The sequence below is a fragment of the Puntigrus tetrazona genome, chromosome 16, assembly GCF_018831695.1.
Source record: "Puntigrus tetrazona isolate hp1 chromosome 16, ASM1883169v1, whole genome shotgun sequence".
Lineage (NCBI taxonomy): Eukaryota > Metazoa > Chordata > Actinopteri > Cypriniformes > Cyprinidae > Puntigrus > Puntigrus tetrazona.
In genome coordinates, this window is record NC_056714.1 from 15,312,707 (window position 1) to 15,340,286 (window position 27,580).

Consider the following 27,580-nt stretch of genomic DNA (forward strand, 5'->3'; position numbering starts at 1 on the left):
ACTTTTACTATTTTAAACGATGACTGAAACTACGTGTAACTAGCATGTATTGTTTAGTGTCATCCCTAGTAGAATTGCTTGTTGTATTCCTTGACTGTAAGCAGCTTTGAATGAAAGCGTCTGCCAAATGAATAAATGTAAAATCTAGCACGGAGTTTTCTGCGCATGCGCGGAAAGGTCGCCAACCGTTGTGACTGTCGGAGAACGTTGCCAAGCAACCGCCCACCCAGTGCAGCATCAGCAGCTCGCTCTGGGTGAATGCGGTGCCGCATTGAACAAATATTACGGACACGTGCTATCATAATGCGCTGCATATTTTTATCTTTCTCCCGCTGAAATTGCCTCGGACAACGTTTACGCGGCGCAAAGACTATAGGTGTGAATAACGCGTACGCAAAGACTCTTCAAGTCTGGCGCGATTACGTAGCGATGCTCATGTCCGGGATACGGACGGGACTGGAGTCCTCGTGACTGCGGGAGGAAAAGGGGGAGACTGATCCTAGGATAAAACTCTCTCAATAGGAACACCGTGGCTTTATAATAATTATTCAAAACAAACGGATGCATCATGGGAGCAACATAGCGAGCTTTTCTAAACAAACTGCCTCCGCGCGCCTGCTTTCATTTCCTTTCGCTAACGGCTCTTCCCTTTTCTCTCCTGACACCGTTGTGCTTCATGAGACGTGTTTTCCGAGCTCAGGTGGGGGCTGCGAGGCTCTCTAGTGGAAACTCGGCGAAGATACACTTCGATGCGAGCAGGACTCGGGTTGCGTTATCCTCCTCCGCGGAGTAGCTAGAAGGCCAAAGCTGCTCCGCTCGGCCTGCTGAAGGCTCTGGGTACCGCAATGCCGCGGGGATGGGGAGAGAGAGTCGGCAGGTGGGCGATGGAGCAAGCCAGATCAAGGGAGATCGGAGAATGCAGATGTACGACGCCAAGAATAAATGTTGACACAACATAAGTAGAGTTTTAACAGCTGTGGAGGTCTAACTGCATATTTAAAGAAGTATCGTCACATATTAAACCGAGTCAGTTATAGTCCCATCATTTAGTAAGTGTTTCAGTGGCCATAATGCCCTCGCCGTCGGACTCCAGCAGCGTGGCCTCGATGTCAGGGTCCCGAGGTTTGTCCGGTAGTCGCCGGGGGATGTCTGGGAGGACCAGTGCGCGCGTGCTGCTGTACCTGGGCTTGTGTCACCTTGCGCTGGGGGCCATGGTGCTGGCCTTCAGCTTCACAAGCCTCGCCTTCACCTCATCACCCCGAGTCAGACAGTCCTGTCCTTTCTGGGCTGGCTTCTTTGTAAGTTTCTGTCATAGTTTATTTGCATATTTTAAATATTGCCGTCGTATGTCCTGCAGGGGAACATGCTGTATTTCATCCCTGCTGCCAGCCCCACAGGACCATTTAAATACATTGTGCTTTTGAATATAAGAGATTGTTCATAGTAAAAATAAATAAATAAATTATATATATATATATAGAGAGAGAGAGTAATTTTTATCAAAACCTGTTGAAATATATATTTTTACAGGTAATATATTTTTATTTATTTATTTAACTAATTTATTTAATTAATTAATTTTGTCTTATATAGAGTTGTGTGAAGAAAAGAAAATCTATCCCTTAAAAGTCTTGTTCTTTTTCTGTTGAACAGGTTGTGGCGTCCGGAGTAGTTGGTGTGATATCATGGAGGAGGCCCTTCACTCTCGTCGTGCGTATCTTTATCATGTAGACAGGACTTGTGTGCGTGTGTGCGTTTGTCCGCTCCTCTTAGTTTTTGCAGTGATGCTGTTTTTGTTTCGTCCAGGTGTCGCTGTTCATGCTGCTGTCTGCAGTGTGTGTGATTCTCAGTCTGGCTGGTTCCATGCTCTCATGTCAGAATGCACAGATGGTCAAATCTTATGTTACCTGTCAGGTACATTCTCTTCTCTTCTCTTCTCTTCTCTTCTCTTCTCTTCTCTTCTCTTCTCTTCTCTTCTCTTCTCTTCTCTTCTCTTCTCTTCTCTTCTCTTCTCTTCTCTTCTCTTCTAATCAAATATTATCTGTATTTATTACAGCCGGGGAATCATCTATGTCTTTGCTGTGACCCCAAGCAGACGTGCTCTCTAACAGAAGATGAGACACTAGTGCTCTATCAACATAAAGACTGTCACTCTGTGCGTCACCAGCTCAAGGTAGGGTCCCTTAACTCTTACAGGGTGTTTGGGATATTCCCCCCAAAAGAACACTCAAGTCTGAATAAGTTTGAGTTTAACCATGGTATTATATGTCTGTGCAGGATCTGCTGTTCAGTGCCTGCGGTCTTAGTATTCTCTCTACCATTATCTGCACTCTATCCACGGTCACCTGCAGCATTCATATCTTCTCTCTGGACCTACTGCATCTAGTGAGAAAACGCTGTGTTGTCTCTCAAATGTTACAGTGCGTAGATAGACTCATGACTCTTTATCTGATCCCACCTTGTTTGTTGTAGCTGGCTCCTCATCGCTCTCGCTCTGTAAACCCAGAATGCACCACTCCTCAGGATGCATTTCTTAGTAACATGATGGACTTTGAGGAGTTTGTTCCACCCATTCCACCGCCACCTTACTACCCTCCAGAATACACCTGCAGCTCTGAGACCGATGCACAGAGGTGAAAAAACACACATATCTTTTTTTTTCTTTCCATCATGTTGGGCACAAACTTTCAATTCATAACTCCAAACCTTTCTGTTTTAACTATAGGTCTTTTGGCTTGTCTTTTCTTTTTCTTATGCCTCATTTTCCTGTGTGTATCTGCAGTGTCACATATAATGGATCAATGGAGAGTCCAGTACCTCTGTACCCAACGGACTGCCCTCCTCCTTATGAGGCAGTGATGGGTCAAAGAGCTCCCAGTCAGGTACATGCAGGCATCAAGGGGTGTAAAGATGCATTGTTTGAACTAAAAATCTAATTTGATATTTATAGAAAACAATTATATTTTATAATTACTATTATTATAAAAAACAACCATGTAATTATACACATTATATTTTTATCTGAATTATTATTTATCTGAATTATTATTACACAGCCAATGAATAATATGTTATTTAAGCTTTTAATTCATATCGGCTTCCAACCAACCATTTTTTAATGTTTTTTTTCCTGATGCTGCAATAATTGGATAAAAAACTATTAAAATGTATAGATATGTAAGGTTTACTGACAATTTGTAATCAGTGTAAAGCATATTCGCTGAATAAAAATTGTTGTTTCATGCTGTTGTACTTTGCATCATTTTGTAATACTGTTGTACTGTTGTCATGATGTATCTCTCACTGTTCATAGGCCACAGTGTATGACACTCAAGCCGGTGAGCTGTCCGGAGAGAGAGGAACATCCACAGCATTCAGTGGTGAAGGTGAGTGTTGCCTCTCTTCTGTTCATCTTTAGCGAACAGACCCTGGCATGGTTCACCCAAAAATGAATATTCACCCAATTTACTCACCCTCAAGTTGTCGATGGGGACCAGAAACTGTACAACTGAACTACATGAGATTGAGTAAATTCTTTTCATTTTTGGGTAAGCTATCCCTTTAAGATGCATTTGGTAAATCAGTCACAAGTTCATCCAAGATGCACCTTCCTAACTTCACGGGAGTGCCAAGTATGCATGAACGCTATTAAATGACCAAACTGTGTGTATATGTGTACATTTTGTATATCCTCTCTCTCAGTGTCAATGGACAGTGGCTCTCTGTTGATGTCTGAGATTGTGGATATTCCAGATGACAGCTCCCCATCTGAGGACTCCTGCCTCATGGAAGTGGGTGTCGGTGTGCGGGCACGGCCACGGGGGGGCAGCGAGGGAGGGGAGGGGGGGGAGTACGCCAGCCTCCGTTCTTCCACACAACATCCGGAGGGAATGATGGCCGCTCCTTCCGGAAGACGCTGTTTCAGAGGCGAGAGGTCGAACTCCTGCTCCTCCCCGAGCACTTACAACACCTCTACATACAGGTGGGAAAAACCTTTGACACGTACAGTCACACAAAATGGCCTTTCACAATATGGCATGCATGTTTGTGATCATTTTGAATAATAGCTCTATTATAGCTGTGGTGTGTCCAATGTGATTTCCAATAACGGTCAAACTTGTGCTGCGAGCTTAGTTAGTTAGCTTAGTTTCAAATTGTTGTTTGAAAGGGTTGCTAAAAACATTAAACGAAATCACTTTTAGCTGTAAAGTTTCATCATTTTCCCTACAGGTCTCCAGTTTTGAGGCGTCAAGCTCTGTTGGCGAGTAGCTGCTCTCAGTTGGAGTTCCTAGCCGGATCTCAGCATTCCTCTATCCCAGAAATCCGAGTTCGTCCCAGCACTCCTTCCCGACGGGACTCCTCATCTGCATTTAGTAACCCACCTACCACAGCTCCAACAGGTCCTGCTCAAGACCGGCCAGACCACGCAGTACCGGTGCTCCTTCCGCGGCCAGGTTTCCGTGAGCAAATTGGACGTGATAGAAAAGACAGCGACAGCTTCTTACCTCTCATGAGGTCACACAGTGAACCGGGACTCAGCTCTTCAACTGACACAGGTATGAACGTGCACATGTGTCAGACCGCAGCTGTTAGAGATTAGTGCGAAAACATTAGTTTGCAGTCGCCTCTGTGTTACTCTGCAAAACAACGATAATTTGTTTGTGCTCTTCGGTCCTCAGGTGATTTCAGTCTCTCAGGAGGCAATAAAGGAGTCAGTGAGGGGGGATCGCAGACCTCATCAGAAACAGGTAAGAGTTTAGATATTTTCATATAGGATTATTACATTTGAGAGTAGCTCAGTGTTATTTTAGTTTATCATTCTAACATTCTCTTGAAAGCTTGGAAATCCTTAATTGTTAATGCATGACCACCCACATTTGCGTGCCAGCTATTCTTGGTTAGTAATTTGATCCACTTAGTCACAAAAAGGTAATAAGGAAGAAGCTGAACAAAAAGCTGTCTTACCTTAACACCAGTACAGTGACAAGAATAAAATGTGGTTAAGCATGTCAGACTTTTTCATCGGAAGAAACCGACCTTACAAACAAGTCTATGTTTAGAGTTTTAATTTTTAACAATTTAAAATGAACATAAAATTGTAAAGGTCAAACAAAAAACCTGAAAATGAAAAAAAATGAAAATATATTTTGAAAGGAAATCATTATTTATACATTTATTTTTTATAATAATCTGTTGTCCTGCACACTATATTTGAATAATTTGGTTTGTATCACCTTTTGTGGTACAGGGGTATCGTCTGGAGCTGGTTTGCTGCCTCGCTCCTCTCTGGCACTTCCTGCTTCCCTGCCCAGAAAGGGCAGTATTAAGGCTATAAGTAGCCGGTTGCCCTCAAAACAAGTCCCAGCCACCTCGCTGCGTTTACCCAAAGACTGTGCACGCTCACTTGGAGACCTTAAGGTTAGTCTTTTTGGTTCCTAAGGCCGTTTTCATACTTGAAAGAAAAAGATGAAAGAAAAAGTTGACAAGAGTGCTTTTTTGGAAAAATAAATAGCTGGCAGCGTCTTTTACAAAAAGGCAGCCGAGAGCGTCTTTTGTTGCTATTGCAACAGCTGTGGCCCAGCGCAGTGTGCTGCAGAAATGTCAAGTGTAAAAAGTTGGCTCTTTTGTTGAAAATGTCAAATCACAACAACGTTTGTGGGTGCACAACATTATACAGGGAAGGAATCCTTGTGCTCTGAGATTCAGTTTATCAGCAGCTTTTCCATTTTTACTTATTGTTACGGAAACAACAGATCTCGCTCCCCCCTCTATATTATTAATGTTAAATGTATAAACAAACGTTTTCCATTCAAATTACAGGTAACCAAAGTTTTAGTGCAGCGTTTCCTGCAGAGATCCAAGCGTAACTTAGCCCCTGCAACTGAACATACCGGGAACTGTACTCAGGGGCCTAAAAGGAGGACAGCAGGTGATGGAAATCTGGCGTTAGAACAGGTAAAACATTACCAATACTATAAATGAAATCATTTCGTTTGGTTCGAAATCTGTGTAGTACAATTTAGTACAAAATTACCCATTACATGTTTCTATAAAGGTGCTTCGTAACTCTCTGGGGGCCAACAGGGGGCAGCAGCAGCACGTCCACCACCACTGCCGTGGACACCATCACTCCCATAGTGACAGTCGTCATAACGCCCGCCGCCACGATGATGACCCTGTAAGGGCCGGGGGAATCCACTTGCGTAGCTGTGGAGACCTCAGCTCGACATCGGTCGCATCGCTGCGCAGGCTCCACCCACCGCCGCACGGATCATCAGGGGCTCTTTACTCAGAATCTGCCCTCTGAAATGGAGAGAGGGATTCTGGAATAAATCACAGCTGGATTCAGGAGAGGGGGCAGAGAAAATTTGAGGAGGGATGATGTGAAGCAGAAAAATACGCTGTTCGAAAAACATCGGTTCTTACCATAATAAGACCAAGCACTAAACCCAATATAACGGAGTTTAACCCTCTGCTCTCTGTGCCTGACAAACTCCGGTCTTTTTTTATGTATTTCCATCTATTTTTTGCTCCATCTAGTGCTTATTTCTCGCTCACTGTTTACATGGATGTGGAAAGAATGCAGCACCCCCAAAACTGTTGCTTGTCTTCACAGCTCATTACAGTGCACTCATGCAGCTACAAGCATACAACCATATGTGTGGCTCTGACTGTGTTGCGAACTTAAGGGAATTGACAGGAGTAATTAAAGGATTTAAGTAGATTTTAAGGGAATACACAAAAAGAAAAAAAAAGTAAAATAAGCATGAATTCAGTATGACATATTTGCGAATATTACGTTAAGTTAAAATAGATACACATTTATTTTTTTGGTACCCCTAATAGTTTGCTTATCACTGGATATCACTTTCAGTCATTTAGCATTTTTGTCTTAAAAGTTGTCAGATATTAAATGGTTAACTACTTACGTCTTACCTTACAATCTTTCACTGGAATTCATGTTTCTGTGAACAGTAAGGCCTGCCTTTTTGGTTCTGAAAGGTCATCTCAGTCATTTTGACACTGATGAGAGCTGTTAGACCATTGAGGCAGACCAGCCTAAAATGTAATTTTTTTTAAATGTAACGTTTTGTCATCCTAACAGCAAACAGAGCAACATAAGGAATATCAAATATTGGGAGGGACAATTTGGCCATTTTTGAATATTGTAATGTGCGTGTCTATCATAGTTACGGCCCTGCAAACATACACATGCGCACTCAAATGTGGTTTTAACTCTGAGCCACGTAACGCTTTTCACTAAACCCGTTTCACTAATCACCAATTTTATTGTAGCTAATTACTTCAAACATCATCTGAGGAGTTGATGCAGCAATGGATTCATTGTCTTTTTTTAGTAAAAGTGCACGTTTTCTCTAAATCAGCTAAGATTATTCAATTGGGGCTTTGATCTTTTGCTTCTGTCTGTCTCTCATGGTGTAATACTTTCCTAGAATGCCTCTGCATGCATTGAGCGGGCTAGTTTTCTCTTTTTGATTGAACACCAAATGCACACAGATACACAAAACATGCTTGTGACAAAACTAGATGCCACTAATGCAAATGTTTGAGGGGATTTTGGGTTTAATAATAATGATAATACAGAAGATTCTCTGGCAATAAGCATATTGTATATATTGAACTATTACAGGAAATTGGAACCTCGTATTGACTGATACCTATGAAAACTGGACGCTTACTGGAAGTGAGAATGAACGCTGTCAAACTGATGTGTTTTAGGATTTTCAATGTTCCGGACAGTTTGGGAATAATACTTTGGAAAGACAGCCGTGGACGTCTGCTGTATCTGCTTTGTTGTAATCGGAAATGGATGTACACCTGAAGGAATAACTGAAGTTGCCAATTGTTTAGAAGTGCTTTGGAATGCTAGCTAATGGCTTTGAATCAGTAGCAATGTTGCTAAATAATGCATTAATACAATTCCTCTATATGTAAATAAGTTTGATGCACGGACCCTCGCGCTCACACACATTCTGCAACTTTGAAGCACTGAAACCAAGTCTGAAAAAGAGCTTGATATTCTACCTCTTGTATTGCATACACTGACATGTTATGGCCCAGTGGAATATTTTAATTAATTTAAGGATTTTATGGACTATTTATGAAACAACTTCTACACTGACTGATGAAAACACTGTTATTCTGGGAATATGATGCCTAAAAAGAACATTTAAAACAGCTCTACTTCATGAACTTTTAATGCAACTTATGTAAAATCACAACAATAAATGTATACACATCAAATTATCTATCGGTTTCATGTTCTCATGTGTTATCTTCACTTTTTCAACACTAAAAAAATATACAATTTAATTTTTTAAAAGGTAAAAGTCACTGGTAGATTTTATTTGATTTGATATATCACTATTTAAATTTTATTTCGATAGATATGCATCCCAATTTGTTGAAAAGTTATATTCGATCGAGTTAATGTATTATTAGGCTACCTTTTAGTTTACCCTGTGCTTAAAAGTGATCAAAAGTATAATGGCATTTAATGTGTGCCAGTGTGAAACATCAGGACACAAAGAATCTGTTTTTGAAAAGACGAACGGCTCGAAAGAACCGCTGAAATGTGTCGAATCCCTCTTTAATGCAGGTAGTACTTTTATTTTGAAAGGGAGTTTTTTTACGTCGCACATGAAGATGTAAATGTTGCGCGCCAGTTCGTACAGTTCAGCCACAATATACCATTAGATAAATACTGATAAGGTAGAAAGCGACAAGTACTGGAATGTGGAAACTGCTGCCAGCCGAGTCTGGAGGTAATGTGTCCTCAGCAAAATGAGTCGGATATTGAGTGTTTTAGTGAACTGCGGCAGAACGTGTAATCCCGACCAATTGCAAAGTAATAGCAATGCCTATGTAACCTGTTCCTGTTAACATAACAGGATTTTCTGAATTGTAAGGCCTTTATAAGGTTTTAACTGAGTGACAAGGTAAACACTGTTTTATGCTGTACTTGTTGTCATACACGGAGAGGCGGAGATCATAATAAGAGTGCAGGGCTGTGTCGTGACATTCAACGCGCTAACATCAGATTTGACTGAATCGGAAGACCCAGTAGATACGTTAGATACAGTGTAATCTATTTTATGATGACTAGTTACTATTCAAAACATGGCTCTTGGTTTCACCCTTGTCACAAATGTCACCACTGACCTTTTAAATGCACTCAATAAAGATAGACACTCCCCACACAAAATCTGAAACTCATCATTTACCCACTCTCATGTTGTTACACACCTATATTGCTTTCTTTCTGTTGAGCTAAACAAAAGAAGCTATTTTGAAGAACGTTGGTGACCAAGCAGCTTTCGAACCATACAATGGAAGTCAGTTGCAACCGAAGCTGCTTGGTTACCGACGTTTTTTCGAAATGTCCTCTTTTGTATTCCAGAGCTGTTTTACACGCTTCGATTTCATTGGGCTTTGCAGATTTTGCAGATTTTGTCATATAGTAATAGGTGGTCATCCCCCAAATTTCCGGCAATTATTATCTGTATATGTTGAGATGCTGTAGTTCATTCCGCGCTTTTCTGTTTCTTAAGGGCAGAGTATCGTTCTGCTGCCAGGTCAGGAGTATGTAGTTGGTCGTAAGAACTGTGAGATCTTGTTGTCCAATGATCAGTCCATCAGCCGTGTGCACGCCAACCTCACCGTCACTGAGCAGGTGAGTAACGCTCCTTCTGAACATCTCTGTGTTATGTTGCCTAAGAAACAGAGCATGAAGAGATGTTTGGTAACCCCCTCTGAATGCTTTTTACTTCGTCTAACAAACTACAAAGCCAAAAACTTTTGGTTGTTAATCAAAAGTAAGCAGTCTTTGCTGTTTTTGCTTGGCTTTCCTAAAGCCTGTCCATAAATATCTTGTGTTGCTTAATAAGACTGTGAAATACTTCCTACAGCAGTGCCTTTGAGACAAAGTAATCAAATTTTAATTTACTAATTGTTTTTTATTATTTAGCTGATTACTTGGCAGAACTGCAATCATATGCGTCATTATTTCCCTTAGTCACTCATACTTTGAATACGGTAAGTCGTTCTTGCTGTGAAATACTTCAGGATGCAAACTATATTTGAATATTACTAATAACATCGGAAAGTTTTGAAAAAAAAAACTTTGAATATTGAGCATTTTATTAGGAATCAATGGCCTTGTTCAATAAACAATTTATTTAAATAGACTTTGATAGATCATTTGACATATTTTAAATAACTGAGATGCAAGGAATCCAGTTAAAACTAGGCATTATCACTATATATTTATGTATCGCAATAACTGATGAAGATTTTATCAATTTAAATTACAGGCAGAAAAGATGAGCGAACTTCAGTGCTGTTTTCAATTTTTTTTTACATTTAAAACAATAAAACCATACACAATAAAAATGTAAAAGTAAACAAATGTTCCAGACCTATTAAAGGGCCATTGATTTCTTTACTTTTCCACAATAAGCGGATGTCAGTAATATATAAAGTTGGGCGGTCCTTTGTGTCCTACTTTAACCATTTCTGTAACTTCTACTTCCTTTCAGAGAGTGAATCTACATTCAGCCGTTTCCCACTTAATAGAAAATATGCTAATATGCCTTTTCCTTTGAAGCACTGACTTATGATTACATTATGCACATGCATGTTCATTATTGCATTATACCATGATACCAAATAAAAACACATATTTAGTTCAAATGATTAAACCTGTTAATCCTGACATTATCAAATAGCATTTTTTGTACAGGTGTAAATCTCTATTGCATTCTGTAAATGCGTGTTTGCGGGTATCGTGCCCTAGATGGCCCTGTTTCCTTTTCCTCTACTTTGAATGGATTGGTTTATAGTGGTTTCCCGTCTAACTAGCTGACGGGGTGTTTTCTTGTCTTTATGTTGTTGGCAGGCAGTCACTCTAAAAGACAGCTCTAAATATGGCACGGTCATCAATGGTGAGAAACTTGCAACTGGCTCCACAAAGATCCTGCAGACAGGAGACAAAATCGCATTTGGGGTCTTTCAGAGCAAGTTCAGGTTTGTTTGTAGCTAAGCATTACCGTGTTTGTCAGAAGCAGTTTATAGTGGCAAAAAAAAATACCCTCATTTTATTCCAAACACGTTCATCATAATTTCACTGCACTACATATGAATAACATTTGAATTATGTGCTGGTCATTTTTCTGTTTATTATTACAATGAATGACATTCACAAATCTTGACGTTGTTTGCTCTAGTCTTAAATGCTATTGTCTCATGTTTTGGCACGGTTTAGATATTCAGAATTTATGTTTTGTGAAGCCGATAATAATAATCTCCCTTTTTCCCCACTCAGTTTGGAGAAAGTGTCTGTTGTGGTGTGTTCCTCGTGTGTGGATAATGAAAAGAAGGCCTCCCTCTCTCAAGATTTGCGTTCTGTTGGGGGACGACTTGTCAACTCCTGGACACTTGACTGCACTCACCTCGTCATGCCCACTGTGAAGGTCACCATAAAGGTCAGGAGGCCAATGGCCGCTTTAGCACATCATTAGATCCTTGAGCTCCCTGAGTAATTGCCAATAACCCTTCAAGGAGCATTGTCTTTCTCTTTGCAGACAATCTGTGCATTGCTGTGCTGTCGGCCAATAGTAAAACCTGAATTCTTCAGTGCGTTTAGCAAAGCTGTGCAGCAGAAGCTCCCGCTGCCCGAAGCAGAGAGGTATGGAGTTACTCTTTTTCTCTCTCATTCACAGTTGTTCGTTCCGTCCCATCTAAATAGCAGTCAGCTGATAGACATTACAGATCAGTTGTTGGTGTTTATCAGGTTTCGGCCTCAGATTGATGAGCCCAGCCTGGCTAAAGAGGATGTGGATCTTGGTGCACGACCTGAGAGAAAGAGCCTCTTTAAGGGGAAAACTTTTCTGTTTTTGAACTCAAAGCAGGCAAGTGATATTTTTGTTATGTTTTAGAAAAATGTTTTGCAAATATTTTATATAAACAAATAATAATGTATTTAGTTATAATTGATATTTTATTTATTTAGCTAGTAGCAACTCAATAACTGGGCAAATATGTTTTCATTTGAAATAAATGTTTGATAATATTGATAATAAATCAATGCTGAGCACCAAATCAGCATGTTGGAATAATTACAGCTAAAAATAAAGATTTGTAGTCACAGGAATAAATTGTAAATATATATATATATATATATATATATATATATATATATATATATATATATATAATGTGTGTGTATGTATATATATATATATATATATATATATATATTAGCACATGTGTGTATATATATATATATATATATATATATATATATATATATATATATATATATGTGTGTGTATATATATATATATATATATATATATATATATATATATATATATATATATATATATATATATATACTGTGTGTGTGTGTATATATATATATATATATATATATATATATATATATATAATGTGTGTGTATATATATATAAATGTATATAAAATGTATATGTATGTGTGTTTTAAATTAGTTTTTTTTTCAGTTTTTTCTTAATCTACAATTAATAGAATAATTATATAGTTATAGTTATATTATAATTTTGCTTAATTTTAATGACAATTGTTTGGTTTGTCTGTTGGTAGTGCACTAGGATTTCATATTCCTTATCACGTCACATGGCCAGTTACTATATAAGAAAAAGATGTTACCTTTGAACCCAAATCTGAGCAGACTTTTTTTTTTTTTTTTAGCCCACCCACAAATTGTTGCAGCTGTGTGTCATTTAGTCTCCACCACCAGACTCTAAGACGTATTCATCTTTGTTGACTGAAAAAAACTGTAATATTATCAGTTACAAGCATTCTTACGTATTTCGTGTATTTTTTACCTTTGATCTTTTCCTGGGAAGTGAAAGACCTGCGTCAGGTCTATATTCATTAGGCTCTTATATACAGTGGGAAAATTGGATGTCACATAAGAGTTCTTCCATGCTGTTTTATATTAATCCATTCTAATTATCTCCAAGGAAGAGCAGACCATGTGTAGTTGAACAGCTGGGATATTCTCTGTAACCAGCAGGCTCAAGAGTGAATAACTGCTGATAACGGCTACAGTAGTGCAAGGAGGTCACATGGTCATTTTCTTTTTTGTGATTTCTTGGGAAAATCTTTTTCTGAAAGCCCAGGGAAAAAAAGGTTTTATTGGTGTGTCTGTGGTTTGTGAGTGTTTGGTTATTAGTACATCAAATTAAACTTGTTACATCTAATATTTTTTTATAATTGTTGGAATTCAAAAAACCCTTAAGTTTTAGTTTTAAAACAAAACAAAAGGAAAACATTTGTAAGAAATAAAAACCAGACTGGACAGACAAATTTATTTTGTTTGTATGTTTTTTTTTATATATATATATATTTTCAGGATAATATTGAATGAGCATGTATTTTCTGTGTAAATGCATTTCTTATTAAAAGAGAAAGCTCCCATTTAATTTATTTTTTAATTGCCAGTATGCTTCAGTTACTTCACCTCAGAAACTTAGAGTTCCGTTTTTTATCATGCTGAATATTGCAATTAGGTTAAAGAAAGCTTTAGATCAGTATAATCCTAGCTGAATTATAATCAGTTTTATTGTTGTAATCACTGATGTTTTGTGTATCTTTTCAGATGAAGCGTTTGAGCCAGGCTGTGAGTTGTGGAGGTGGGGTGAGCCAGCTTTTGGATGAGGGCTCTCTGCCCATGTCACTCTTGGAGTCAGACAGCACCTGTGTGGTCGACATGATGTCAGGGAACTCCCAGGCTCTGATCCCTCCAACCCTCAAGAAATGGGTGGATTCTGTTGCGCAGATCCTGCGACGGTGTGTTTATTTTTGCTCCTGCCTGGTCATTTCTGTCAGTTCAGAAAAAATCTATACTGATGTTTCTGAGTATTGAGTAATACAATGAAGCGGATGTTTAGTTTCTGCATAAAACCATGTCATAAATTGAGCCAAAGCTATCCGAAACAGTATTATGAACAGGTTTTTTTTTTTTATTTTTATAATCAACCTTTTTTTGGTCGATTCCTGTCTAATGTTCTCTCTCTTTCACACAGAAACAGCTTGCGCTTTATCACTGAATCTGAGATCGGATTGGCTGCCATTCATGTCAGTAATAAAACATACTGCAATCCCTGCTGTACTATGCAATCTGGTGGGTTTACATACATACTTACATTCGGTGTAGATGGACTGTTCTAGGTCATTACTCATTTTTATTAGTGTGTTCAGTGTTAACAATGAGTGAATAATGACTATTGGCATGATGACTGATTGTACTTTTTTTAAGTGTGCTTATTGATCCCTACGTGGCAGCGATATGACCGAGAAGTACGTTTCCTGACTGACGCTCGAACAACTCGACACGAATAATGAATAATTTCTTAACGCTTCCTCACAGAATCGCTGAAAGAGAAACCAGTCATTGCTGCAGCAACACTTTCCCAGAACACTGCTGTAGATGAGACGGTGCTCGCGGCACCTTCCCAGAATATCACAGCCTATGTGGTCAACACTGAACTCTCTCAGAAACAGAGCAGGTACAAATATGTGCGCTGAATCTTACATAATACCTTTTCTTATGGGGTGGACATTTTTTTTTAAATAGAAATGAATAAGTTGAAAAACCTTCACAACAATCTCACATTTTAGTGTTCAGAAGTGTTCATTCATTATAATGAATATAATTAAGATGGCTTCATTTTGATGGATATGTTTTATCAGTGCTTCTTATGTTTTTAAATGAGTGCTACTTTCAGTTATGTATTCAGTCAGAATAAGAAACACTTTTGCTCTGAGTAGAGTAATCCATCAGTTTAATGTTGTCGTGTTTTTTTTTGTTTTTTTTTTTAAAGCTAATCAATTCGCATACCTGCAGATTTACAGCATTTCTTCTACATATAGTAATAATTAATAGTCATTGTTCACATTTGCAGGGTGGTAGCAAGCGGGATCAATGCAGTTGGTGAGACTCCAGAGAAGACATTACCCAAACAGAAGAGCTCCACACTGTCAGCAGCTAACAAACCCTCATTCCTCGGCCTTGAACCTTCTACTACTCGCATTGTCAGTGAGACAGTGATGTCATCTGAAAGCTTCAGCGTAGTTGAACCTGAGAAGAGGATGAAGAAAAGTTCTGCTTCCTCTGGCCAGGGGCGAGATCAACCTGAAAGTTCTGTGAAATTGACTTCAGCATCTCCAAACGCCAGCAACGCATTAAAACAGTCTCCCCAAAAACAGACAGCCCTCACAAACTTCTTTCAGCCTGCCGGCAAGAAAAGGCAAGCCTTATGACACACTAAATAACGTAGGCTTTTTTTTTTTTTTATTAAAAAAAGCTGTTTTATATTTTAAAATGTTTTTTTAAAGGTAAAGCAGAATTTTGTAACATTATAAATGACTCCTAATGCATCCTTGGAGAATAAAAATATTTATTTCATTTAAATATAATCTTGCTGACCCCAATCTTCTACAATGTGTGTTTTAAAATTAATATAGATCAAATAAATAAAACAGATTAAAATTAATAGTTTTATTTATTTACAAATTAATATATTTATACATTTTTCTTTATTAATATGAAAATCTATTTATCTAATCATGAAATTCAGTAAAATGTGATCTTAATAAAAGCTAACGTGTCTCTGCTGACCACTTGTGATCAGATCACCCAAGATACACATTAATACCAGGTGAACAGGCTCATGTGACAGTATTTACAGTCATCATTTTAAGATTTATGTATTGAAATATATTTGTTTATTGTGGCAGGCCACGTGAAGAAGGTACCAATTCTGTCCAGTCAGAGGCCAAACTCTCCAGGAAAAACAGTGAGGTTAAAGAGGATGCGATCCAGAAAAGTTATTTTGCCGAACGATCTGTCAAAACCTCACATACAGCACAAAACCACCGCAGCTCTGTGTCACGATCTGAGTTGTGGGTCCAGGCTTGTGGGTCCAGCCAAAGCTCTGACAGCAAGAAGAGAAAGGAACCAGAGCAAGACGCCCCATCAGCCCCCGAGAAACCTGCAGCAGTCGCTGATTTAGATATGTCACTTGAAGAGCTCGAGTCCATCATGTCCGATGAAATGGATGAGCCCCTGCAGTCTGCAGCTAATAAAAAACAACGTCTTGAGTCAGGATCGAACAGCAGAATCAATAACCCACGATTACAGAATCAGCAAGAGGGCACTGAGTCCAAAAGCAGAAAAAACACAAAGAATCAGCAAAGCAGTGCCAACAACATTCAGAACTTGCAGATGGACAGAACAGGTCCAGCTGCAACAAATCAGGGCTCTGAGAGGCCGTCCAAGAGGTCATCCGATCAAACGCCAGACCTGGAAGCACATGGTTCAGCAAAGAAGGGGAAAAGACTTGAAGAGGTCAAAGAAGAGGAAGTGTCTTTTGTTGTGGTACACAGACAGCCATAATTTGTTTAATATTATATCTTGTCTGTTTTTAGTCTCTAGAACAGATAGTCCCAAGTTTGTTTGTCTTTCAGAATTCAAGGACTCAAAATGGCATTTCCCAGCGCTGTGAGCCTGCAGCCAAACAGGAAACCCAGGTGAGAGGTTTTAATACAGACGCTGGTTGACATACTCTACCTAAAATATCTTTTCTGGGTTTCAGATAGATCATGATTGCTATGTTTACCCTGGTAACCACTAGAGTAATAAAGTAAGATCTCTGTACTTCTGAAGGCCTCAACCTCCAAATCGGGATCCGAGAATGACTCTGAGCTGCCCAGAAGGCTCCTACAGATTCAGTTCAAGTCCCTGACTGTGAGCACTTCTTCCGGACCAAGACCCGGTCCACTACAGACCCATGACCCTAATGGCAAGAATGTGAAAAGGTTCCACAAGGTTGGAGAATGCACACATCAGTAATTAATATAGTCTTATCTTTGTGTGACATTTTGAATGGCTGTTGGTGGATACGCATGTTTCTGTGTGTGTATGTGTAGACTAATGTCCCTGGGTTTAATGAGCTGCCCATCATTATCGGAGGCTCGGATCTGGTGACTTACAATCGCAGTAAGAACTCTGAACTGGAGGAATGGCTCAGACAGGCCGCAGAGGTGAGAGATCATGGTGCTGGGGGGAGGGTTGTATATTATATTTGCCATTATTGGCCTATATTAGTTATGTTCACACAAAATTAATTGCAATGTGATCACAAGTGACAGTAAAGACTTTTGCATTGTTACAATACAATCGCTTCAAACTTTGACATTTCTATTTGTCAGAGTATCGTGATAAAAACACAAAAAATGTTAGGCAGCACATCTGTCGTCAACACTGATGATTAAAAAAAAACTTTCTTGAGCATCAAATAAGCATATCAGAATGATTTCTGTAAGATTGTGTAACACTAAAGACTGGAGTAACGGCTGTTGAAAATGTAGCTTTGCAATTAGATTAGAGGAAAAAATTACATCTCAAAATGTATTTAAGTAAAAAAATTATTTTATATTCTAGTAATGCTGTATTTCACAATACTGATGTTTTACTGTATTATTAATGAAAGAAAGGCAGCCTTGGTGAGCATAAGAGACTTCTTTTCAGAAAGATTCATTTCTAAATCATATCTATTCCCTGAACCTCACTGTATTTGTGTGATCTTTCCCCTAAATGTTGTAGTTTTCTTATAAGTATTTTTGTGATTTGTGTGGAATGTTAAGGACCTTAGATAGTGGTTTAAACATCAACAGTGATAGCAGTAACTTCTTTTCTTACTGAAAGCTAAAGCAATAAATAGAAGCAACCATCCATGTCTCTTGTCTACTGCAGTTAATTTTTCTAGTTTCTAACTAAATTATTAAAATAAGCCACAGGAATATGAGGAAGTTTTCTTTAAAATGTAGTTTGGCAGTGACTTCATCTAATTAAAATGCGTTCACCTCTGATGCAATTGCTCACATGCTAGTTGTTGCTGGCTTCTAACATGTTGAATAGAGTTATGGATATATAATTTGTGTTCTCATTTCTTGACATTCTTTCTATCTCTCTTTTAGGAAGAAAAACAGAATGAACGGGAGGAGAGTTTGGGAGACGATTTGTTCAGGTATGCAGTCTGTGAACTTTTGCATGCAGTAGGGCATAAATGGATAAATGAAGTGCACGGATCAAAAGGACAGAATGGACAGATTCAAGGCCAGTGACGTCAGCACTTTTAGTGCTCACTTGAACGTTGACTGATCTTGTTTGATCCCTGTACAATTCTCATCCTCATCCAGACACTGCCACCTGCTTAAACTAACAATGCATTCAACAAGACACTGACCTTTAACCCCAGAAGATCAAGGCTTACAATTAGACAATAACTTTTGCGAGGGCTTAGTCTGCAGTGGACCGGCTGAGACCGGTTTCTCTTACGCGCTGAGGCGGGCAGGACAGAGAGACGTCTGGTTCCCAGTATTGTTCCTGGTTTTGAATCTTCGGTCAAACAGGCGCTCAGATATTTGGTGGTAGACTTGCACAGCTTTGACGTGCCAGAGCTCTGACATTGAAAGGCTCCACTCGACCGCAGCGAGTTTCTTTTTTAAAGTTAAGCACACTTTTTATGAAATTAATTCATGAACTCATCAGCTGTGTGATTTGGCTGTTGATGAGCTGCTGGGCCTGATCCACCAGTGTCACGGCATCACGCATGAGTTCTTGAAGGGGGGTTTTTCTCCTTTTAGCAGATCCTTCGTTTTCACAGAGCACGCTTGGAAAGTATGACGTCAATGATTTCCCAACTGCTTTTAAGTCATTGTTCACAGTTCAGGTCACGCTGGGCTGCAAGGACCCGTGGATATTTCTAACAAGCTCCTGCTGTTTAAACACTCAGTGATTAGGACAGAAAATACAGTGATGGTTTAAGTTAGTGGTCAGTGCCCTGTAGGAGCACTGTAAGTGTCTTCACTCAAATCAAAGATATTCAATGAGAAAAAACTATCCAGAAAGCAAACTTCCAAACACTGCTGTTCAAATATATGCCAGTACTCTCAAAAGTGTTTGGACGTTTGCTCCAATACAGCCTAATCTTTAACACCTTTTTTTTCCGGGGCATGTACACACTGGAAAATGTTTTATGTTTTGAGGGCCTGAAAACGCAAACCTTTGAAAACAGGTTTCAAAGCGTACGTTTTTAAAAACTATGCCATCAATGTCTTTTGTAGTGTAAACTACAAAAACGCAAATTTGTCATGTGTGTACTGTATTTTGCCTGTGATACATTATGCAGCGTTTTTAAGTCATTTTTCAAAGTTCCATTAGAACTAGAATTTACGCTCACGGAGGAAGAAGGTTTAGGACTTATCAAGCACAGAATTGTTGCCTGGAGACTGAACCTGGCTAACGAGGGACTTTCAAGTGCTGCCATTTCTCCTGCCTAAGCAGAAAAACACACACTCAAGCCCTCAAATATACACACAGCCACGACCGTGCGATTTGTCCATCACAACTGTTTGATCTCTGAATCTGCTCAGCCAGTCATGCATGGAGTGGGAACATCACACAGAAAATAAAAAGAATGAAAAGAAAACAGCACCTCTGTTTTTCCAATGTCTTCTCCAGCTCCCTCCCTCCCCCAGACTAATGAAGTGTCCCAGACATGTTTTATGGAAGGGGATGTCTGGTTTGATGACTTTTAAACAATGCCTGATTTTTACAGCGTACCAGTTTGTATCAATTCGCTCAGTTATTCAATCATTTAGACACTGGTTACTAATTGTCACCGTAGGACAGGAATGTTAAAAGCCTTTGTGGGAATGATGGTTGGTCTGTATAAATTATTTGCTTTTGTGTTGAATCTGTTTTTTTTTTGTTTTTTTTCCCTCTCTCTCTCTTTTTCTCTCAGGTACAACCCTAGACTGGGAAAGAAAAAGTAGTTCATAGAGCTGCTGCTTTCTGTGAAAAGATGCAAAGCAAAGCACGTTTCCATTTTTATTAGAGATTTATTGGTCTATAATAAAAAATACTTTGTACAAAACCTATATGTATATATTAAAAGTTGAGTTTTACAAAATTGAGCAGGTTGTATTTTGCCTCCACCCCGCAATACATCACCTTGTAATGCAGCTTTGACCGTCCTGCATTGAATTAAAGGACTTTACTTCTAAAAGCTCTGATTTGTCTTCTTATGGTTTTGGTTCCTTCAAGTGTACCTTCAAGTCTTATGATGATATCTACTATCTAAACTGTCACTCCACACAAAGATTCCCTCAGCAATCAGTACGAATGGCTGAGGTGAAAACTTAACAGTGCAAGCTCAAAAGTTATTTTAGTTAATATTTCAAAGCAATAAAACATTTATTTGAATATGAAGTAATATTTCACTATTGAGTGTTATGAGATACCTTATTTAGGAGTAAAATTTTCTAAAACATAGCACATTGGATTAATCAAAATTTTCTGTAATGCAAAACATTCTTGTTTATCTATTTTACTTAACTACTAGAATGACTGACAAACACCATGGTTACTGCAAATGAAAATGTACTGTATTTCAAAGGTTTGGCACTTGTTTTAGTTTACAATGAAAAATAAGGTTGGTTTTGATCTTGTCTGAAGGAAAAGATACACATAGTCCAGGTCTTACAATGTGGCCTCATAGTTTTCTTTTAGTAGTAATACAGATTATTTTGGGAGCCTGTAATGCAGGCTTGGGTACCATAGAATCACTGGATGAAATTAATGTTTGTTTAAAGTGCTATGTGTTCGGTATTAGCATTTATATCCAAATGAACAACGTAATACATTTTTTGAGATAAGGCCATGATTTTGTATCGTTTTTAGACCAAGAAATGGATTGGCTCATTATTAGCTCATCAAGGTTTTGGAAATTTTGTGCGTATTAATATTCATTAATTGTGCGTTAAATGGCATTTCACAGCAAAAACATTAATAGAGACTGCAACATAATCTTTATGAGCTAGGCCTTCATTCTAAGTCATCTGCTCTTTTGGTATTGCTTTCTTTTACTGTTTAGTGCAAGCCTCCTTGATGTATGGTGTGTTCACACTGACAGATATTAAATCTGAGTTTCTGAGCTGTTGATGTTTAATAGGCGTTCATACTCTGCCTCTGTATCCAGTTTTGTGACAAATCACGGTCCACTGATAGTTGCTGCATCTTTTAGCTCTGCCAAACTGTAACACTTCTCAACAGCATGTTTGTTGCTTGTAATTATGCTTTTTTGCTTTGTCGCTACAAAACACTGTCTGTGTGAACGCCCCTTTAGGCACTGCATTCATAACTGAAAGATACGCTATCTATGATGTAGTGTAAGAGCAGGTAACTAATTACAAACAACAAGGCAACAAACAGCATTTGTAACAACAAGAGGTAAAGCACACTCCATGACACTGACATATTGGCACGTTATTCCTGACCAGCAAAAACTCCTTTTGCAAGACAGTCAATATAAGACACCATTGGGAAGAGAGAAGTTTCTCCTTGCTTCTGCTTATTTTTATGTGTACTTTCTCTTGTAAGTTGTAGGAAAGTTGTAGTTTCATTAGTTTTCACTGCATACATATAAAAATTAGATGTATTCCAGGACTTTTGTCCTAAGGCACCTTTTCTTGGAGCCTTAGACAAATCCTCCTCCGCCGCCCCCACTTCCTTTTCTTCCCCGTCCTCCACACCCTCCTTCCTCGGTGATCAATTTCCTGTTCTTCTCAATCCTCTGTTTCAGCCTCTTACGCAAACAGCTAGCAATGCCAAGGGCACCACCTTTTAAGAAGCGCACAAAGTTGTCACCAACAAGGGGTCCCATGGCAAAGAGCCCAGGCTCAGCGTTGCACTCGAAAGTGTAAGGGTTTATGTCGATGGGATTCTGTCTGCAGGAGATTGGCCTACTGGGATCCAAACCAAGGTACTGCCCTTGCTCCTTCAAGAAGAACAAGTTGGGATAGGTCCCGATAAGAACTAGCACCATAGAGACTTTGAAGACTCTAAGGACACCATTGGATCCCCTCATCACACAGTGCATGTCAGGCTGGAAGGAGAGCATACAGTGCTCAGGGAAGCTGGTGTAGTCAGGGAACAATGATGGATTAGGAGCTGTGGGATTGGCAACAGGGGGTGCTGGGTAAACTTGGGAACACATCATGTGGTAGACCCTGTGATATTCAGGGTAAAGTGTCTTTGGCAACTGTTTGAAGATGAGACCCGGGTCATCAGCACGCTTACGGAATGCATGCAATACAGAGATCCTATGATTTAGGGCACACAGCACTGCATCGGCTGCACTAAGCCCAGCCCCCACAACCAGCACAGGGTCAGAGGAAGAGCCCAGTTTGCTGTGACAGCTTAAAGCCACCCCAAGGTCATGCACACTGTGGAACACATAAGGGAGATCCTCCCCCTCTACTCCCAGTCGAGCTGGTGAGTCAGATGCCCCTGTTGCTAATACAACATTTTCAGCAAATAAGCTAAACGGGACATGAGTGTCACCTTGGAGCTGCTGGTAGCCCCTGACCTCCCAGAGTCCCTGTGAAAGTCCTTGAGAAACCCCAATACTCTCCCTCACTCTTTCATTGCCTCTTTTATCTTCATCATCCTCCCCAATATCCCCACTTCTACTGCTATTCTCCATTCCATTTTGTAACTCATTGCTAAACCCATTTACCAGTCCATTCTGACCATTCTCAGTGCTGTTCTTATTGCAATAATCAAACCCCATTTTTACACTATTCAATTGACCATGTACAGTGTTCTTTTCATTTCCAAGACATTTTTCATGACTGCGGTGAAGTTTTTGAACAGAGGTGACATAGGTATTGTCCACAAAGTTCTTCTGGAGACCCATGAGCTTGACATAATTTTTGTAGTATGAAGAGATCTCATCTGGAGTGGCTCGATCATTTGACACCGACCTGTAAGGAAAGCCCATAACATATATAACGTATCCATGTCAGAACGTTTGTACCAAAATTTGGACCATGTTTCTACTTGAGAGGAACCCATCTTGACAACTTCAAGAAGCATAGGTGTCTAATCCTGCTCAAGGAGGCTCACCTTCCTGGGGAGTTTAGTTCCCATTTTGACACACTTGTCTAAAGGTTTTTGGTAATCGTAAAGATCTTGTCTGCATCTGAAAACGTAGGCTGCTCACTTGTTGTCAGCAATGACTTTGCAAGTAATGTTTGCACACATAGGCACCTCCTGAAACTGACTTCAGACAGGGTTTCAAGGCAATGTAATTGTGTGCTCTACTTTTGTATCCTTAAATGCTCAGTTTTTGGGTCAGCGGTTTATAAAAACTTAGCTCTGGGTTTTTTAGCTTGTTTGCTGTACATCTTGCCATGCAGCATTGTTCTGTTTTTTTAAGAAATGACAAAGAGGCAGCTTGCAGCAATAAAAAGTCAGTGGATAGGGTTTGATTGCCTGCGATTGATGGTAGAATTCAGCAGGCTTTATAAATTCAAAAATATTTTAACATGTGCTTTTGCATTTTGTTTTGAAACTCTTCCATCATTGTGTTGTCTTTCTTACCTCACTCTTCTCGTCAGTAAGCTCAACTCACTCTCCTGATACATAATGAATGAAATGTGATCTGTGTGAGACTGTCCTTCGTTCAGTGCCTTCAGTTTAATTGTTTAATTTTTATTTTAACAGCTTTAATTCTCTCACGAAACTAAATGATTTTTATTTTAAAAATCCAAACAACGTTGTGGGACAGTGGGCAAACAGACAATCAACCGCAACATTCAGGCACCGTCTTTATTTCTTATCTCAACTGTAGGATATCAAAGGCCATGAAGGATACATCTATGCAGCCTTCAAAAATAGATCAAATGAAGGTATCTCAGAAGAAAGGAAGCAAGGCTGATTTAGTCTTGCCATGATGCATTCCTTACCCTTCCAGGTTTCAGACACAGCCCTTGACGAACTGGTTCAGGTGTGTATAATTATGTTCTAGACCAAATTTTGCAGGAAGAAGGCTCTCCAGAAGCAGGACATAGCACTCCAGAACTATTGCAAGATACCATCAGTTATCCTCTATAGTACATACCTTCTTTTGCCCGAGGTCAAATCTCTATAGTTGACTCCTGGTAACTCCATCCATATACCAAGACTAATGGTCAGCATCGAACCTTCCATTGCCTTGGAGACCAGAAAGAGTATATTTTGTCAAAAATGTATTGGGTTGTAAATGTTTTTTTCGCATTATGTAAATTGTCTTGTATAACTAGTATATCAAAACTCCTATAACAATACTCTAGCCTGATATAGTCTTAGCTATGTCATAAAAACTACTCAGTGCTAACCTGGCAGTTTGAGAAACTATTATTATTGAATCAGTTTTTTCAGCTTGTGCAATTGTGAGAAGCAATTGTGAGATTATCTTGGACAGGTCACTCACGTGCCAGGCACCACCTGGTGTGGCTTTGCCCAAAACGAGATGAGGAATGTGATGTTTCTTTTCCAGCCTCCACTGCAGTACAGAGGGGAACTCGAAGCCCAAATCTGCATTTGGATGAAGGAGTGTGTCAAAGAGCACCGCCACAGGGTTTCCTGAACGACCCTCTAAACCTTCGCAAAGAAACTCCAAATCCTAGAAAAAGACACACTGGTCAGCTGCTTTATTACACATTTCACTTACATTTCTGATTGTTCACAATTTAGTTTTGTTACAAAAATTTTACTCCACAGTTTAGTTCTAGGATAAACACTGCAACCTGTTTGGACACTTATCTTTTTACCTGTTCTGTGATGGGAAGCTGCTTGGCTTCTTGTAGTTTACGAAAAAGGATAGGATTTGGGTGCACAGCCATTGGATCTAAATAAGGAGTATATCCACTCAGAAGGTACGACAGGCATATACCTGAAGGACCGTTACCTGTGAAAGAGAAACGGGAGAGACCATGGAATGTCATATTGTAATCTACAATTTAAGATCCATTGGTCATTGCTGTAAATACTATTTTTTCGACAGTAATGAATCTGATAAAATTTGCTCCTTGTTGACTCACCAATGATGACTAATGGCACAGTTCGAGTACAATCCCTCGGCACAGAACTTTCTTCCAACAGAGGCATACTGGCAGCCAGAATTAGAGCTGGCACTGATAAACACAAAATAAAAATAATTCTATCTGCAAATCTTAGCATATTACTCTAAATGTATATATGTGGTCATTTGCTAAAACTTGTTGTGTTGTTTGCTTATGCATTAAAGCACAACAAAATAGATGGTAACAACTTGTGTAAATTCTATTCTAAATCTTGTCTATTGGTATTTAAACCTTAATTTAGAGTGTAGAGTGTAAAATTGCAGTTGTTTTAATGTTCAAAATTGTTAAACAAATTGTTTTATTCATTTGATGTACAAGCTATTTTTCTACATTAAAGTTTCTTAACCATAGAACCAAACTAACAGTCATCTCTCTCCTCTTGTCATATCTCATGTGCAAATGGTTTTAATAACAAAAAAGTCATCAGCTATGTACACAAAGATAGCCTTGCTCAGACACAGTTCCCTGCTGAGCTAATGCTAGCATTAGCGCTGCCACTGCTTCCTGACAAAAGCAAATCATAATCAGTTTTATGGAGTGAGGCGCTGTTATCCGAGCACACTCATTGTCTCGACCTGACGGGTGTAAATCCCCCCTGATTACACCTCAGTTTGGCCTGTAATCCATGCTCCCCCTGTTTATGTTTTTCAGAAAAAGTGGGCTTGGCATGCTGACAGTCGGCACATCGCAACCCCCGTCACAACCTGTTTTTCTTTGACCCTGGTTGTTTACACTTTTCAGAGAGAGTGCGCAGGATTCCAGGCATAACCGGGGGTGAGGATGGCGGGACAGGGGTGTGTAAGGGGCGGAGGGGAGCGTTGGCAGGGTTTGAAACTGGCATTTCCACCCCACTGCCCAATTTAACAGTCTCCAGACCACATTCACAAGGGGTACTCATATGGGCTGACTAGCCTCTTGTTTTTCTACAATAGTTTCTCATAACACGTATTGCATAGCTCTCTAGAATATTTCTTTCTGACTGGTCAGGAATTCAGTGGTCAAACATTTCCGAATAATGCAAAACAGTATAATTGGTTGCTGATCCAGATTTCCTATAGCTTCGCCTGTTGATACATTTCCGCTACTGTGCATCATCCCTTCTTTAATTAACAAAGCCAGTGCCAATAATGATTTAAAAATGTTCTGGTTGGTTTAAGTTGTTGATAAAAGTATAATCAATAGAATTGAGTAGTCTGCTGTTTTATAAGTCAAAACTTCTTCCATCATTGACATTAGACTTTTAAATCTCAATATTCAAGTTGTTCTTAGGATCCTGATCATTTATCTGCTCTCATATGATGGGAAACCAAAACATAGACATAGCAGGACACATTATCTATTATTATAAGTATTTTGACAAAGTAACTGTGGTTGTACATTATAAATGTGAAGAGAGTTGTACAGCTAGTTGTGTGTGTGTGTGTGTGTGTGTGTGTGTGTGTGTGTGTGTGTGTGTGTGTGTGTGTGTTAGTCTAGACAGTGTTATCAGTGAGCCTGAAGCTCAGACTGGATGGTATGTCAGTATGTATACAGGCATGCACGTGTATGTGAAAGCACGTGTGCATGCATGATGCGCATAAGGTATACGCCCCCACAGTATTAGCTGAAAAGAAAACGTCAAATAAGACAACCGTTTAAAAACAATTTAATTTTACAACAGTTTGAACAGTACTCGAAAAGCGCTTATTTCAGACATGAACTAATAGTGTAACTAATTTGCCATACCTGCTCTGAAAATGCGCATCATAAGAACGTATCTGTTAAATATTATAAATTAGTTTCTGTTTTTGTCTGCATGGCCTGCGTCTATTCATAGACGTGCACCATATCTGCACCTACCTAGGGCTCGTGTTGTTAACGGCACAAAAATGGTAGTTGTTTCAATCCTTCCGAGTTAAAACTTCATTTTACGTAGAGTTAAAATGACAACAGTGACTGTAACTTTACGCGGCCCTCGTGCGCTGCATCGCTAAAATGCGTGTATAAACGAGAAGCCTTAGCGGTATATCAGAAACAAACATTGTGAAAATGATGTTTGATTTTAATCTGGCACAATTTAGGTCACATCTACAGTCGCGCGTACTGTTTGGAATATTATTAAAGACATTGCTGTAGTGATGTCCTTACCTCCAAACGGAAAATCTTCAGATTCTCTGTTTTTTTCAGATTCAGATTTCGTATCTCTAGAAGGCTCGGGATGCTGCACGCTGTATAAATAGTCCGTATCCCTGGTGGGAGGATCCACGCCGAGTCACAGGATGACATGGACGACTGATTTTCTAAAGATGCTGCCGGCTGTTTTCTGGTAAACGCGCGGGATACGTAAGACGTGTGAACGATGCTGAACGATATTAAAAAGACGTAACACGTCGCTGAATCACGCGCGGTACTCCAGGGTTGCAGCGCGGAAAAACTGCGAGGCGTCGGTCTCCGTCCAGCATCATCTGCGCCTCGTGCCGCACCGGCAGGCATGCAGAGCGAGCCCAGATCCGCGGAGTCTGCCGCGCGCACATGGCACCAGAGAAATAACAGCACGCGCTTT

At 39.5% G+C, this 27,580-nt stretch overlaps 3 protein-coding genes across 5 annotated transcripts; 2 read left to right on the forward strand and 1 right to left on the reverse strand.

Moving 5' to 3' along the window:
* The first annotated feature begins 211 nt into the window (after nucleotides 1-211).
* fam189b (family with sequence similarity 189 member B) lies at nucleotides 212-8,267 on the forward strand. 3 transcript variants are annotated; one of them, XM_043260477.1, is made up of 14 exons: nucleotides 212-1,298; nucleotides 1,654-1,710; nucleotides 1,807-1,914; nucleotides 2,057-2,173; nucleotides 2,278-2,385; nucleotides 2,473-2,633; nucleotides 2,783-2,882; nucleotides 3,314-3,386; nucleotides 3,703-3,982; nucleotides 4,231-4,556; nucleotides 4,680-4,748; nucleotides 5,249-5,418; nucleotides 5,821-5,955; nucleotides 6,085-6,280. In XM_043260477.1, exons 1-14 carry the CDS (start codon nucleotides 1,071-1,073, stop codon nucleotides 6,136-6,138), a joined length of 1,986 nt encoding a protein of 661 aa, XP_043116412.1. In that variant the 5' UTR covers nucleotides 212-1,070; the 3' UTR covers nucleotides 6,139-6,280. The 3 variants fall into 3 exon arrangements, with proteins under 3 accessions (XP_043116412.1, XP_043116411.1, XP_043116410.1); XM_043260476.1 differs by having other exon boundaries at nucleotides 213-1,298; nucleotides 3,754-3,982; nucleotides 6,056-8,267; XM_043260475.1 differs by having other exon boundaries at nucleotides 214-1,298; nucleotides 6,056-8,267.
* A 386-nt stretch (nucleotides 8,268-8,653) lies between these two features.
* Nucleotides 8,654-19,985, forward strand: nbn (nibrin). Its single transcript, XM_043261601.1, has 16 exons — nucleotides 8,654-8,786; nucleotides 9,573-9,694; nucleotides 10,919-11,046; nucleotides 11,345-11,504; nucleotides 11,604-11,707; nucleotides 11,813-11,930; nucleotides 13,664-13,854; nucleotides 14,091-14,188; nucleotides 14,435-14,573; nucleotides 14,970-15,314; nucleotides 15,805-16,444; nucleotides 16,534-16,596; nucleotides 16,733-16,894; nucleotides 16,996-17,109; nucleotides 18,046-18,095; nucleotides 19,875-19,985. The coding sequence occupies exons 1-16, from the start codon at nucleotides 8,756-8,758 to the stop codon at nucleotides 19,903-19,905; spliced, it is 2,496 nt and encodes an 831-aa protein (XP_043117536.1). The 5' UTR covers nucleotides 8,654-8,755; the 3' UTR covers nucleotides 19,906-19,985.
* Nucleotides 19,952-27,519, reverse strand: osgin2 (oxidative stress induced growth inhibitor family member 2). Its single transcript, XM_043261602.1, has 6 exons — nucleotides 27,166-27,519; nucleotides 24,997-25,089; nucleotides 24,727-24,863; nucleotides 24,387-24,578; nucleotides 24,036-24,127; nucleotides 19,952-22,896 (listed from the first exon to the last, which is right to left on the reverse strand). Exons 2-6 carry the CDS (start codon nucleotides 25,061-25,063, stop codon nucleotides 21,609-21,611), a joined length of 1,776 nt encoding a protein of 591 aa, XP_043117537.1. The 5' UTR covers nucleotides 25,064-25,089; nucleotides 27,166-27,519; the 3' UTR covers nucleotides 19,952-21,608.
* Between the last annotated feature and the right edge of the window lie 61 nt (nucleotides 27,520-27,580).